The sequence below is a fragment of the Perca flavescens genome, chromosome 16 (genome assembly GCF_004354835.1).
Source record: "Perca flavescens isolate YP-PL-M2 chromosome 16, PFLA_1.0, whole genome shotgun sequence".
NCBI lineage: Eukaryota > Metazoa > Chordata > Actinopteri > Perciformes > Percidae > Perca > Perca flavescens.
In genome coordinates this window covers 25,592,042-25,607,759 of record NC_041346.1, presented here as the reverse complement: position 1 = coordinate 25,607,759, position 15,718 = coordinate 25,592,042, and the positions used below count along the sequence as shown (strand labels likewise).

The 15,718-nt window shown below is 39.4% G+C and overlaps 1 protein-coding gene across 1 annotated transcript in view; it reads right to left on the bottom strand.

Annotated features, from left to right (window-relative positions):
* Positions 1 to 6,842: 6,842 nt before the first annotated feature.
* The window catches only part of LOC114570957 (netrin receptor UNC5D-like), a 180,186-nt gene continuing 171,310 nt past the window's right edge, over positions 6,843 to 15,718 (bottom strand). The window contains 5 exon segments of the mRNA XM_028601628.1: positions 6,843 to 7,515; positions 8,083 to 8,277; positions 10,825 to 11,003; positions 11,268 to 11,432; positions 12,869 to 13,018. Coding sequence (XP_028457429.1) covers positions 7,467 to 7,515; positions 8,083 to 8,277; positions 10,825 to 11,003; positions 11,268 to 11,432; positions 12,869 to 13,018 — 738 coding nt within the window. The 3' untranslated portion in view covers positions 6,843 to 7,466.

Here is a 15,718-nt window from a genome sequence, read left to right as displayed (position 1 = left end):
AATATCAATGAGTTATTTATAATGCTGTTAGATTATTTTGATACATGTAGATGAACAGACCTAAGTCTTTGGTTTCTCAGTTATTCTCACAGAAATGTGCCTGAGAAATGTGTGTGAATGTGCTGCAATGTAATTATAATTCATAACACAAGATTGATACTATCATTATTAAAAGCAGTTTGATGCAAAAAACTGGCTTATTCTTTACCGATGGTATTTACTGTAACTTTTTTTATCCTGTTTATGTATTGTACAAGTTTTTAGCTTTATTACTGTTTTGGCTGTAAAGCACTCTGTAACTTATATAAATAAAGTGTTTGTTATTAAAGATAAACATATGTAATTATGTAATCAGTCTGCTCCATTAAACAGCAATTTTCAACTTTATTATCCTTATACATCCAGAAGGTGAAGTAAAAAATAAAGTTTCAAGGGGAAATACCTTTGAATTATATGTTGTCAGGATCCGTCTGTGACTGACTGCCTTTGTGCCACTCTTGTGGCCTTTTTGTGTATTTTGTTGTGATTTGTTTGTTGCTGTGTTCTGTGGTTATCTGTCTTTGTCTCCTCCCATCCCCTTATATGGTCTGCACTTCCTCTCTTGTTAGGTTCCCTCCAGTTCTGTTCTCACCTGTTCCCAATTGTCTCGTTAGTTTCCCTCCGTTTCTGCTCTCACCTGTTGCTCGTTACTGTCTTGTCCAATCCCCTGTCTTTCTGTTTATTGGTCTGTGTATTTAGACACCCCTGTGTTCCTTTGTCTCTTGTCGGTTTGTCTCTCTCCGTTTGTCCTGTGAGAGTCCTGTTCGTTTGTAGTTGTGAGTTTGTAGTTGTTGAGTCAAAATAAAGTGTGTTTGTTCTGCACTTCTACCCAGAAGAGTCTTGCATTTGGGTCCACCTGCTGAAATCATGACAAAATGTATTACAGGAGTGTAAGATGCAAATTCATTAACATAATAGGATGTTTTCAGTGATATATAATATAAAAATTAGGTGCAGGCTCAACTCAGTTTTTTTTATTTATTGAAATCCTTGGTGTTGCTCACAGCTCTCAACCTGTGCCAGACTGTAGATTTATCATGGAAGTGAGCTTCATTAACTGCAGTAAAACACTTGAAACACCTCATTTACTGGAGATCACTTTGTTTTTGACACTTGTATCAAGTATCATCATGACACGAATGCATAAGTATTTCATGTGGGATGACACTCTTAACCTTCATGTGGTTAGTGCTGTACTAACTGTACAGTCCTATTTGTCCCATCATTTTTGTTGTTTTTACTGCTAGATGCTCATAGATATATGTATACAAACTAAAAATAAAAGTAAGTTTCAATCATATATATTTCTTTTATAATACAATATAATATAAAGGTACTCAGGTCAATGATTGTTTAGATAATTAAGTGAATACATTTGCTGTAATTTGATCTACCTGGATCTGCACTATTATATACATGCAACTCCTCATAGATTTAGTATTGTGTGTTATTAAGTACAGCCTCACAGAGCCGCTATAGCGTGGCTGTGGACTCTTGTTCCTCTGTTGATGAATGCTTCATATATTTAATAACTAAAATCTTTAAAATGGAGATTTATGAAACTGCATAAGTGACATTTTGGAGGAAGATGAAGTAGATCGAATCACATCCCATCACAGCCTGGACACAACCTGTTTCAGCTTCCCCTCTCTCTGGTAGGCGCTACAGAACACTGTTCGCCAAAACAAGACATAAGAACAGTTTTCTCCCACAGGCCTTCACTGTGATGATAAGAGTAGTCCACACAGCATTCTGCGATGGTTTATTGGCATTTCTTTAAACCAATCTCAATCGCCACGGGTGGTGCTAAACTCTGCACAGAGCAGATTTAAAATAGTCGTGTGAGAGAAAACTCAAATTGGACGGATAGTCTAGCTAGCGGTCTTGATTTACCGAGCAGAGATCTGAGGAGCAGTTAGTCCTCATAAATCCACCGGAGTTTAGAACACAAAGAAAGCGGAAGGAAACAGACACACATGCATCAGGCGTGTGATGATAATTTAACACCAGTCCATAGTGTCAGGATCAATCCCTGTGCAATAACCTTGACACAACAAGCATCCACCTTTTTAAGTAAATTATATATTTTTTTATAGTGTTAAATACATACTGTAAACATTTTAATGTGTACCTTTGTTTATCTTTATGTCCTTATTTTAACAGTATGTCTGTTCTGTGTAAGTACATTGAGAGCAACAACAAACCAGGGTCAAATGACTTTTCTTTGCATACATACCTGGCCATTAAAGCCGATTCTGAAGTCACTTTCCCCAAAGCTTGGTCACAATTAGTGAAACCCAAGCCTGGTCACACCCATGTTGCATTTTGAGTGCTATTAAAGACCAAAATTAAGATGAAAGGAAACTAAGATGTATAAACCACAGATAAACAGTAAATCCTATGCTTTCACTGCATATTTATTTCAACACAATACAGTATATACAGTTTCAAAATTGCAAATCTTTGAAAAAGAAAAAGAACTTGGCTGTAAGGGAACATCACTGGTGATAAGCAGCATGACTGTCACGCTTTTCACCTTCAACATAAACATTCATATAGCACGTTAATCAAATCTTGAGTACCGAAAATGTACCGAGATGTCTCAAATCAAACGTATAGAAATGCATTGCACTGGATACATAACCATTTGAAGAATAAAATAATAACTACTTAACATTTCCAGCAGTTTCAATTGATATGAGAATAAGATTTAAGAGGCAGTATAGATGTCATCCTGGAAAGAAAAGCAGAGAAACGACCAGAGTAATAACCTTTTCACTTAAACTTTCACCACGTTTGATGAATTGATATACTTTTACTCAAGTTAGCATTGTTTTCTTTTTTTCTCCAAAGCAATGCAGAGCTTCAGATAGTAGGCGGTGAGAAAAACACATTACATCACACGTCTGAATAAGCTGAAATAGTAGCACTACTGTAGGCTGGATTTTCCAAGGACATGTAATACAGCTTTTTAAAAGTTACACACAACTTTCTCTGCACGCACTCACACGCATACACTCTCTGAGTCATCAAGTTTATGTAAAGGACACCGATGGACACACTGAGCATCCTCAGGTGACAGATGGTCAAATCATTTTTAGTCAGCTCATCATCGCTATAGGTTCCTGGCGTCGGAGATAACAGGTTTAAATGCTTCAGCATTCTTAGGAAACACCTCTGCAGTGTATACAAGGTGGGCACTGTGCATGGCAATGGACAATACAACTTGCATATAACATACTAGTTTCTTTGATATGGTATATAATAAAAAAACATTCTGGTCAGACTCTCTGAGGACACCAAACCCACATGGAGAGGCACAATTAGTTAGTGTTAGAATTAGAAACCGTGTACTTTTGTGGTGCACAACACACGATGGGACTATAAAGTTAATCTGTTTTTTATATAAAGAGATAAGAGAGACAGAGGGGCTTGACACAGCAAAAATTCAGTAAGCAAGGTAGGTGTGTGAGATTTTAAGTTGACACATTGGGAATAAAAAAACTGTGTTTTGGGAGAGAGATTTGGCAGCGTAACACCTTATTGTCCAAGCCTTCAGCCAACAAAAGGTCAATTCCAGTGAAGTTTCAAGGCCTTCTGCCAAAAAGATTTCCAGAAACAAAGTCCAAAGTAATCTTCACTCCAGCAGAGTCCACAAAATCTTTATAAGGTGGCATAAATCACAACATTATCACAGTCCATTATAGATCTGCATAGGGATGTGTGACTCCTTCCCTGACTGAAAACCACTGTTGGATAGTGTAGTACTGATCACTCTGTTGCAGAGAAGAAGACTAAACTTTCTACTGTGATGTCTAAAAAATGGGTGCTATTCGTTGTCGTGAAGGTCTCCTGGAGTTATGTAGCCTTGGCAGTGTCCCTTCTCTACAGGACATTTCCATCAAGTCTCAAGTCCAGTTCTTTAAATGCAACTTGGTTGCTCAGCAGACCATCAGCTTTGTAACAGGGTGGTTGTCAAGACAAATTTCCTTTCTTAAGCTTTTTGTCTACTGGAATAATTTCTGTTTTTCTCACTCACGTGGGATTTTGATATTGTGTAGAAATGTATCAGATGGAGGAACAGTGCCTGAGCACTTGTCCAACTGCTGGCTATAGATAAACATTTTTACGTCCCCTCTTGTCCTCCCTTCAGGCATTCTGTTGGCTGCGATCTTTGTTACTCCTATTCCTGCCCTAAAAGGTCTAACTAACGCAGCTGGAATGGAGTGTCGTATCCCATTTCTTTTGATCCAAGGAGATCTGACTGATCCCATCCCAAGCACTGATACATCTGTAAATACAATAAAAAAATAAAAAGTTTACCATAAATGATTTATCACACAGGGGCCTTGTGGAGGATGCAGGACATTTTCTGTGCTTCAGCAGAAAGGTCAACTGATGATTCTTAAGGAGTCAGCTCTTATAGTGATGATACATCAGTGGGATCTATTGTGGGTAATAGCTTAGGAAACTGTCTTTCAACTCGCATGATTCTTTTCTCTTTCAAGAGCAGCTACAGTAATAACCTTTTTTCAAGAAAAAGCAACGTTTGCACCATTAGCCAACACTACAGCTCTGCAGGAGGTTCCAGACTTTGAATAGGTACGAATGCTCTTCCAGGTGGCACAGTGGGAGAATTCATCCACAGTTGTCTGCATGCTACAAGTTAGCAGAAAATCAATACTGGAAAGGAGCCGTTGATCCCAGGAGGAAGAAATACGTGTTTGAATAATCTGACTTCTGTGGTCCATTGAGGAATTGAATACTGATGAAACAAGCTGGTCCCAATCACCGCACTGCTAGCACCAACTCTTTTCATGTTTCATGTAACTTTGACAAATCACTTCAAAATGTGGATTTTCCTCTCAATCTGGAGGCTCACTAAGATTACAATGGGTCCATATTAATTTGGTTGTACTTGAAATCTCTAAAAAGAAAATTATTCTACGTCTGCCCAACAGTCTATCTCATGAAATGAGGACTGACCAGCCGGAATAATTTCAGTGGTTTTTGGAGTCGTTAAAAGAACAAGTTTCCAGTCAATCAAAAGCTGCTTTAAGCAGTTGACTGTATGCTAGCTAGCTCCTATAGACTAGCTGTTGAACCTTGTAGCTGAGGAGGCCAAGCACTCTATTACCGCTAAAGCTTGATTAGCAGCTATGCTAACTACAGGTGCCAGTAGTGTTATTATGGAACCCACGCAACTTCTAGGCAAGACCTGCCCTTCAGTAGCATTCACACACTACCATTGGCCAGGCGTCCATGCTTACGCAAGGTAACATAACCCAATTTGTTGAGGTCCTGTGCCCTGACCAATCGGCTACCCTAACCTTAACCACTCTAGGTCAATGCCTAACCCCAACCAATTGAGCTGCTTCATAGAGCGGAACTTGCCTAGACATTACGTGGCACCATAATAATGTGTGCCGGTAGCATGAGGTTACATTGGATTACCTTTAAAGCTGACCTTCAGTCAGGATGGTGATAACAATAATCCCAAATTGGTTGTTTGACTGACACAAATTATTGTGTTAAGTAGAACACCTGTTAAGGTAGGACTATTACTTATATGGTTACTTCTAAAGCTGTAATGATTAGGTGATTAATCTTAGTCATGACGCTAAAATGCCCCAAAAAAAAATCACTGGTTCCAGCTTCAGGAGTGAATATTTACACCTTTGTCTTCTATGATATTAAGCTACTTTGGGTTTAGGACTGCCGGTTGGACAAAACAAAAGATTTGAATGTGCCACTGTGATGGACATGTTTTGCTCTGGCAAATTATGGACCAAACCAATATGATCAATTACGAAAATAGTCATTAGTTGCACCCCCAGTTACTCCAACTCCTTTGTAATGTACTTTTAAACATTAGGAAAGCATAGAGAAGAGACTTAACTGTATTTTACATGCTTAGTAAAGGTTTAGATGCTGTGGTCTGTATTAGTGGCCTCCATGTGAGTCAGTTTCTTCCAAGTGTAAATGTATTCCAAGCTTTGGCCTTTCTACATTGTGACCTTTTCAGCTGATAGTGGAGAATCAGTCTCTGCTTATAGAGGTTTCTCTATAAATGTGGTGTTCTTTGATCCATACAGATGGGCTTGCTGATAGACTACAGGTCTGCATTATTTGCAGTTTGATTATTTGGCAGTCATGGCTCAGTGAAAACGGATTATCAGGACCTCAGAGACTATGGAATGGCACGCATATCTCTGTGGTTAGATATCTCAGAATGTTTCCACGAATACACAAATCAACAGGAATGTGCTTTTCCACTGTAGAGTCAGCATGAGCACGCTTGGAGCTTCTTTGGCAGCTTGCATATGAAATTGGGAGTCTTAGTTAATTAAACAAATTGTTTGACATTTTGGGAAATTCGCTTATTCACTTTTGTGCCGTAAATTAGAAGATTGTTGCCATTGTCACAGAAGTGGTATCGATCTTCTCATCTAAGTCTCGGCAAGAAAGCGAATAGCTTATTTCCAAAAATGTTGGAATATGCCTTTAAGTACTTCTAAGAAGGAATGACAGGATCTGCCATCCATCAAACTTAAGGAGTGCTTACTTGGTTCTTTTACATCTTTCTAAAACATTGAATTTTGTATTTATATGTTTCATCTCTTTGCTGAATACAGTTTTTGAAGATTTATTGTAGCTGATTTCTTCACCAAACAGTATGCTGGGCTGTCAGGCCTTTCAAGAACTGAATTCATTAAAAGCACACACACACACACACACACACACACACACACACACACACACACACACACACACACACACACACACACACACACACACACACACACACACACACACACACACACACAACACAGAGTTCAACACAAAATCACTTTAACATCTTTAGGGGCAGGTGGAGCAACTCTGCATGGGAAGAGAAGACAGAGGAGTGGGAGTGTCTCTAAATACGATCCATAAAAGGCAGCTCAAATCAAGCCACACATCAAAAGTCAAAATTTAAATAAAAAAATAATAATCAAGAAACATTAAGTCCCAGAGGGTCTTAAATATACACACCAATTAACCAGCGCCAACAGTTTGCAATTTATGTAATGCTCCCACTCTCTGGTATGGAGTCACTTATCACACAGAGAAGTTGATCATTAGACATTAGGGGATGCGGTGCACCTCTGGCTGCATTGCATTGTACATTGGGATAACTTATCCTCTTTTGCAGCCTTTGCTTTGACAATGTGTTCTGCAAGTAGGGTTGAAAATGTTCTACATGTGGGTGTTTCTTGCAAAATAATAGTTATCCATATGATCAATGCCAATTTTGCACAGTTTATAAAGTCATCTCTTAAACAGCCTTTTTTTTTTTGCATGTGGACATCATCAGATCTTTTAAAATGCTAATCATTTTCAGTATCTCTGACCAAAGTTCTGACAAAAGTAATATCCAATACGCCTCACTTTCTGTTTCCTCCTTTAACTCCAGCACCTAACATCAGAGACACGCTGTAGGAACGGGAAAAAAAAAGCATTAGGGGATCTGGAAAATGAATGACAACAAAATGACATTACACTAAATATTTTTGACAGCCCAGAGGACTTTTTGGGGGCAAGTGCAAGCACATCCGATCCTGGGAAAGTCACAACACCAGCCTGATTGGCAGTCTGTCTACAACACACTCCATCCTACGTGGAGAGTCCTCTTCACACAGATATCCATAATCCTTGAATACAGGTTATCAAACCTGTCAGGAGTTGACATTTCTCAATCAAAGATGGGTGCAGGATACTTATATCTCCCTTTTCTAAAATGTTTTGTTGGTGCCTCTAAATAACAGAAATACTTCCTCACTCGCTTCCTTCGGTTGTTCCTTGATTCCCGTCTGTATTTGCTGTTTGGTTCAGCAAAGGTGTTCCTTTAGCAACAGTCCAAAACTGAGTTTCCCTTGTAGTCCTCTTTGCGTCTCCTCTTTCTCCTCCTCCCCATCGGTTAGCTAGTACACCTGGTCATCAGTGTTCATGCAGTAAAGGTTCATCATTATTTTTGATCTGCTGTAGAATCGTCCTACCTACCCAAGTTTAGTGAATTCTGAGTCCCGTTCTTCTCTGCTGCAGCCAAGAGTGGCGGTCCTGGGGGACTGGACTTTGCCGATTTCCTCAAGGGCACTGGCCAGAGAGTCCAGGTCCCCCGAGTCCTGGTGCTGGGCTTCCCACAGACTCAGAATCACTGAAGATGGGCTCTCCTGACATGCAAAGTAGCACAGGTTCCTACAGGCGAGGGAAAACGGAATATTATATTAGAGTGGATCGCAAGGCAAGGAGCAATCACTGAGAACAAATGAGAGTGCCAGTTAATAGTGGTTCAGCAATGAAGTGATTGTCTTGCACTAATTATAACTTAAAAGGCCAACGCAGAGACATTTTCAAAGGGTTACTCCAGTGATTTACTGTAGTATTGCACTTCCATACACATGGGGAACTCATGAAAGAGGCAAAATTAAAATTAACCCGTTATGTGTCAAACTCCTTAAAGACCCCACACACCCAGTTTGTAATGCAGCCTTTCTATTTTTAAATTTTAAGTCTCTAGCCCAAGCCAAGACGACCCTGATGACATCACTATGACATTGTCAGAGTTATTTTGTCAAAACAGAGGAGCAACAGAAGACAGCTTCTTCTCATATTTGATGAAACCCCCTGAGGTCAAATAAATTGCTCTATTCTAAGGTCTGTCCCTATTTATTTTACGATTTTCAGATATTTTTGTATTATTATTATTTAATTTTCAACTTATCTCTGTCTGTCTCTCATTGCATTGTTTTATTTTCATTCCTTATTTTTTTTATTGACGTTTTTGTTGCTGTAATCAGCTCTCCTGTATTATGTTTTGTTCTTGTTTGTGCCTGAAGGGATATGTGCATTTTCTTTGCTAAATTAAATTTTGTGTAAAAAAAAAAAAAAAAAAAAGACATAAGACATATTGCTGTTTTCACTGGCTGAGTGTGACCTTCTCCTCTTGACGAGTAAGCTGAACATCATGTGTAAAACTGGTGGAGTGCCCCTTTAAACTCATTTTGATTATGTGGGTGGTTTTGCCTTTCTTAAATACGTAAAAGAAGATATTTAATGTTTTTTTTTTTTAAATATAATAATTCCTGAATTTCCAGCTTACTTGTTTTCATAGTATATGAAAAAATGTATTTAATAAAACTGTTTTACTTGATGGCTTGCTCTACATAAATCTGACTAGTAGACAGGCAGTTATAGTCAGCAAATATCAAGTAAACTGGTTTATCTAAGGTCAACAATAGTATTGGTACAGCGACATTTAGTTAGTTTGTAGTGTGAACAGATGGTTTATTGAATAAAAAAGGAGCAACACTTCATTTACATTGATTTTCTTCCTGTGCTGTTGTTATAATGCCTATCCAACAGAGTGCACTGTTTCATTAAAATGGGATTTCCACCCACTTTTCCTTTCTACCCCACATTCTGCCCTTGGTATGAGGATGTTTCCACACATTCAGAGAAATAATTAGAAAAATCAGCTTAAAGCTGCGATAGGCTCTTTATTTTTAGCCTGGTTTGGTGAAGATCCCATAATAATCTTTCAGCATATTGTAATTCAAGTTGTCTGAGAGAAAACTAGACTTCTGCAGCTCCTCTTGGCTCTGTATTCAGGCTTTAGATAATCTAGCCCGTGACGGGTGACTTTGGTCAATCACAGGTCATTTTAGAGAGAGATAGAGAGCGTTCCTATTGGTTGTTCTGCGGATTTGCATTGCCGGCACGACAGAGAGGGGAGAGCTGCAGGAAGAGGTCTCTCTCACTCACTTCAAATCCTGTCATTTTTTTTTTTTTTGCTTTCTACCCACCGCAGCTTTAACTTGTTAGAGACGTTCTCATTACATGCTTCGTGGTGAGTTCGATTGGATAGAAACAAAACTCAAATCCTTTCCTAGTCCTCATTTACAGATGTTTGTTTTCAGACTCCGTTTAAGTGGAACTCCTTTATCACATACTTTCAGTCACAGTGTCTTAGCTTACTTTTTCTCTTATGTTTGTCCAACTAGCAAGCAAGATAGAATACTCACTTTCAGTACTTTTTTTTCCTCAGGTGCTTTGATGGAGCTGATGGCACAGATTTAAGAGTCTTCATGGCTATAAGCTCTTGATTATTGACTTCTCTTCTGAAGCACAAACAGAGCTCACCCGATTCCAAACAACTAAAATCCTCCACAGCCTATGCAAATACTGACCTGGCACAACCTTCTGGGAAGTTTAGCAGGGGGTGAAGGATGAAGCACATGCAGAGATGCTGCTAATGTGGAGTGCTAACATGAACACATTTTCTTGCCAGAGGCTGGCCTGTCAGCGGTCTCAGACCTCCCTTCCTATTTCTGCAAACCACTGCATCTTCTCTCCAGTTATTCTGACTGTGCTAAAGTTGGTCCTTACATCTCACCCCCCCCTGTGCATGTGTTTCTAGATCTATAATGAAATCAGCAGTGTGGTGTGTAACTGAAGGCTGGTTGGTGAATGATGGAAGATTAGAGTTGACACGGTGCCTAAATTCCAGATTAAAAATAGCATTCAAAGTGGGAACGTTAACATAGAGGAGAGCCGATACAGCATTTCTGCTTTCTATTCATTATTCTGTAATAACAACTAAGCAAAACATACCAGCTGCTTCATATATCTCAGCGTGTGTAACACATACATGACTTAGCGAGAGGGAAACTGCAAATGCATACAATAAAGACTAAGAATGAAATGCTGGATTCAGAGCGCTATAACTCTAAACACTTCTGATACCTGTCTATGTGGAGCTTTTGAGCCAAGAGCTGCCAGTCCTTCCCGTTGGCGTTAGCGGTGTCAAAGGTGGCGCTGATCCGCTGACGGATGGACACAGGGATTTTAAAGGCCCTTGACCCTGTCTGAGAGGTGATGGTGCAGTCTGACTGAGTGAAAAAGGGAACCACTCCCTTTTCATTCTGGCAGCAAGAAAGAAAGAAAGAAAGAAAGAAGGAAAGAGGTGTCAGGCTGATTTTGATACTGCAGCTGAAATTCTCAATATGAAGACAAGGACAAGGACTTATCAAGACAATTTGCAATCTATACATGAAAAGCTCCCAGAGAGGCTCATTAAGCAAACCCTTAAATCAAATCAAGAGTTATTCAGTGTAATAAAAGAACCTATTAACAAGCCGCTTGACTGCCCACGCACCGAGGACACTGTTTCTACGAGTGCTACTCACCTCCACCACAGACGTATAGACCTGGAGAATCTGCTCCTCGCCTTTGACCTGGCGGATGCCGATCTTGCAGGAGAGCTGAGACGAGGAGTGGCTGTATCGCTCCAAAGAGAAGGCACACTGCAGGGGACGCTGGTTACTGGCCCACACCTGAGAAAAGGAGAACTCCTGCAGAGCAAGGGCAGGCAGACAGCGGACAGGAAGGACAGCGATAGGATTAGGAGACAACAAACTCATTAAATCAACAACATTAGTTATTTCAGTCCTGCTTTGTCACCCACTTTGCTGTTTACATGATTAATTAGGAGTGAATAAGTAGCCTCTTTAGCCAATCAATGGTGTTACCTAATCAAGCAGGTTACCTGTCAGACAGAACACCAACAGGCATTTAGAGCCCAAGGGATGAAAATGTATCCTGTTAACACTGAAAGAGCTGGAGCCATTAGTGCAAAGATGTAATAAATTCTACATTATGTTACTTACGGTTGCCTGGGAGAAATAATCAACTTACTTTACATTAATTTTGCATTATAACCAACAGTGTGGCTAGTCTTACATGCAACCATTAGGTCAATAAATATTACAAGCCCCCATCATTAGCAGAAATAGTCTATGTAATGACATAAAATCATACATTTTTTAGTAACCGTACAGCTCACAGCATTAACTTCAGAATTTCCAAGCCAGACATACCCACCTTGTTGGCTTGTTATGTTTTCTCCAAATTCTGATAATATGCTTGCATATGCTGGTAAATGCCAATCTCTTAGATCAAGAACTGTAATGTGATTATGGAACCAGGACAGACATGCCTTAATTTACCCAGTTTGCACTGCATTTCCCCCAAAAGTGGAAGCTGAAAACCCAAAACTAACAGACCTTTGGAGTAAATGGAATCTAAAAGGCCAATTTCGACTTCCATTACTAACTATTGCGTGACCTAGACAGTGGCGCAGTGAGAACAGGTCAAAAACACTGTTTTATGGGTGAATCATCCTCTCTTCAGATCCATCAGACAGGAGGATGGCTACTTGTAAAAGCCTCCTTTAGACAAGAGTGGTGTCTGAATAAAAGCCTACAGCCATCTTCCCCGTAGGACCCTCGCTATAGGGGCTCTTCCCTCTCCAAGAACATGTTGTTGGTATTCCGGACACACTATGCTGCTAATAGGATGTCACTGGTGGGATAAACATCACAGGGCAGAGCAGAACATGCAGGATGTAGACCCCTAGGAAGATAAGTAGGAGATGTGTGTGTGTGTGTGTGTGTGTGTGTGTGTGTGTGTGTGTGTGTGTGTGCTTGCCTGGCAGTCATAATTAATTTTGTATGGGGGTGTGTGTGGGTGAGATAGCTAGCCTTAGTCATCTCCTGCTGTGCCCTTGCTGCTGTCCTTTGGCTTTGATGTGACCAAGTAAGGAAAAGCAAAACTGGTAGAGGTGAGAGTTTTTTATGGAGGAACAGAGGAAGCTGAGTAGATGAAGGTGCACAGCCTCTCTCTGTGAACTCGGTGTACATTAGAAGTGAGATGCACATACAGTAAACATGCTCACTGCTCAAATTCCTTCCCACTTAATGACACAAACTCACAGTTATAAACTGCCTACCTGGCAGGTGGTGAAAGGCTTGATGCTCCAGAGTAACTGTGGGACGTCCTGGATGGACACCTGGAGGCTGAAAGTGTTCCCCCGGAAAAGCATCATTTTAGGCTCCTCCAGCAGCCGCCCGCCCCTGCTGCGCTCGCCCACCGCCACCTCCTGATAAGGAAAGATGTGGGTTGTTTTTACATGGGGTAGGGAAGTGGAAAAAAGGTAGATATGTTATATGGGGGATTGCCTCAGTGTATCAAGCCAGGACTCAAGCCAGGCACAGCACACAGATTTCTATGTACAATAAAATGTTTCTCTTGATATTAATAATAAACATACAGTATATAAGCAAACAGGAAACACACACACACACCTATTATTTGATTTATCAAACTTAATCGTCAACTACTTTGACAATCACTTAAAAAAAAAGATAAGATAAAATAGAACTTTATTTATCCCAAGGGAAATTTTTGTGCAGCAGTTGCAGTACAAAGTGGGAAAGACTGCAAATATTTAGAGTGCAAATAGAGCAAAATATTAACAAAAAAGATTATCAGTGTGGTGCAAAAAAAAAAAAGTGTGTCATAGTGTCATAAATAAAACTGGTTACCAGTAAGAATGCACAACACATTAATTTGAGACTTTTGTCTTTTGTGACAGTCAACTGAATCTGACTGTTGTTCAGACCAAACAAGCACTTTGGAAAGCATCAGGAAATTGTGATGGGCTGTATATGAACTAAACTTCTTTTTTTTTTTTTTATTTCAAGAAAACAATTTTCCTAAAACCATTTTCAGAAATGTGAAAGAAACAAATGAATGGCTAAAGTATGACAAAAAACTACTGCAAATACACAGTAGAAGCTTTTAGTAATTGTTTTTATTGGGTTTTAAGTTACGTGTGCCTTGCTTTTATGCTTGTGCCTCCTGGAAGCCCCAGCTTTTATATGTCGTGATCTTTGTACATTTATTTGTATGGGGGGCCGTGTAAGACATTATTCATTCTGGTACTCTCACATACATACATTCTCCTTTCACATACATATATTTTTACTCTCACATACATTATACTTTTAACTCACACACAAATATATATTTTCTTTCATATTTCTATATTTAACATACATATTCATATATTTTTGATCTTATGCAGTCAAAATTTTAAATCATATATGTATATAAGAAGAAAATGTATGCATATGTGAAGAAAAGATATGTCTGTGAGAGAAGAATGCGTGTGTGTGAGAGAAAGTATAGTGGAAACGAAAGGAGTATAGTAGAAACGGATGGCAGATAATTTCTCGCACTGTGATTGGCTGTCAACCTCACGCTGTGATTGGCTGAGAGACTCGAGCAGGGTCATGTTCAGGTCGCAATCAGCATGGATGGAGATGAGACGAACGCTTTGCACTATCCATTGGAGTTTTAAGAACTATTTTAACATCCTCTCATACTATTTCTTCCATTGAGCGGCAAAGGACATGCTCATCTGCACCTAACGTTGTTCACAGCACGGCAGAAAGTGAAATGAGACAACTTTTCAGACCAGGCGGCAACTCACAAGTCCCTGCTACAGGCCACGCAGCTCACGCGACACAAACCGGATATCAAACGCAGCAACACTTTGGCTTTCATAAGCTCTATTTTTCTAGTGCTGATTTGTATAACTGATTCGATTGTATATTGGTAGCCAAGTGACCGCGCTTCCCCACCTGTCTAGCCTAGATTTAACCTCCCGCAATTGTGTCCGATCTCATGCCCTCACTGCACTGACATAAGGCTTCAAACATTTATTGTCTAAAATATTCACTAAAGGTAAACATTGTGTTTTTGTTGTTCTTTTTTAAGAACGCATTATGGTTGCATTATTAGGAATGCCTCTCAAGAAAATGCACAAGGTTGCAAAATAAATCTATACCATGATTTCCATCATCTTCAAATGGTCAAAGGTCTGCTGAAGTGTCTCCATTGTTGTGTCACTGATAGTAATGTTCATTGATGGAACAACAACATTGTATGTAACTGTGAGAGTGTTCTGTCATCAATAGCAAAGTCACTGTCTATGTCATAAACACCATTCATAAGGTTATGCATTCCAGCATTATTGACTATGCCCCTTTGCCACAGCTGAAGTGGAGTTTGCTCCTCCCTGTGTTGAGAGACCATGGTTGTTCCACTGGTTCTGAAATTCAGTCACAGCCCTTCGAATTCATGGCAAATAAATATAATGAAGACAAAATAACTGGATTTCATTAAGTGAATCTAATATTTTATTCCGTTCCATAAAGTTGAAAAGATTAACAAAATGAAATGACACTACTCAATTTAACTCTGCCCATAATCTCTCCATTCTTTGATTATGGACTTATCTGCCAGTGATAACACTGGCAGATATTGTAATGTCTGTTTAACCCTCTCCTGTAAAGCATGAAACGGGCAACACCAGTGTTTTCCATTCCATGGTCACATCTCACCCTATATGGTAATCCTAAGTTCTGAACACCAGTAATGAAAAGTGACAAAACAATAGAGGCCCTGTTGTCTAGACAAGCAAGGTAAATTAAGTTTTGACTAAAACCATCTACAGAGCCGTGGAACACCATCCTCCATCTCACAAGTTTGTGGTTTCCATCAATGTGCCTAAGGAAATTAGTAAAAGGGAGAAAACTTAATTGTAAATCGTGCATCAACAATTGTTAAAAATATAAAAATTCTGTTTTGCTTTGGATGCTTAGTCAATTTAGCAGGAGTCATTCCCCAGAATGTCAAATGAAGAATCTCAAATTCATAGGACCTCCCAAAATTCCTACTCCAAATTCTTTTTGAAGTCTAGCCCTTGCAGATAAATGTAATCAATTGCTTACTT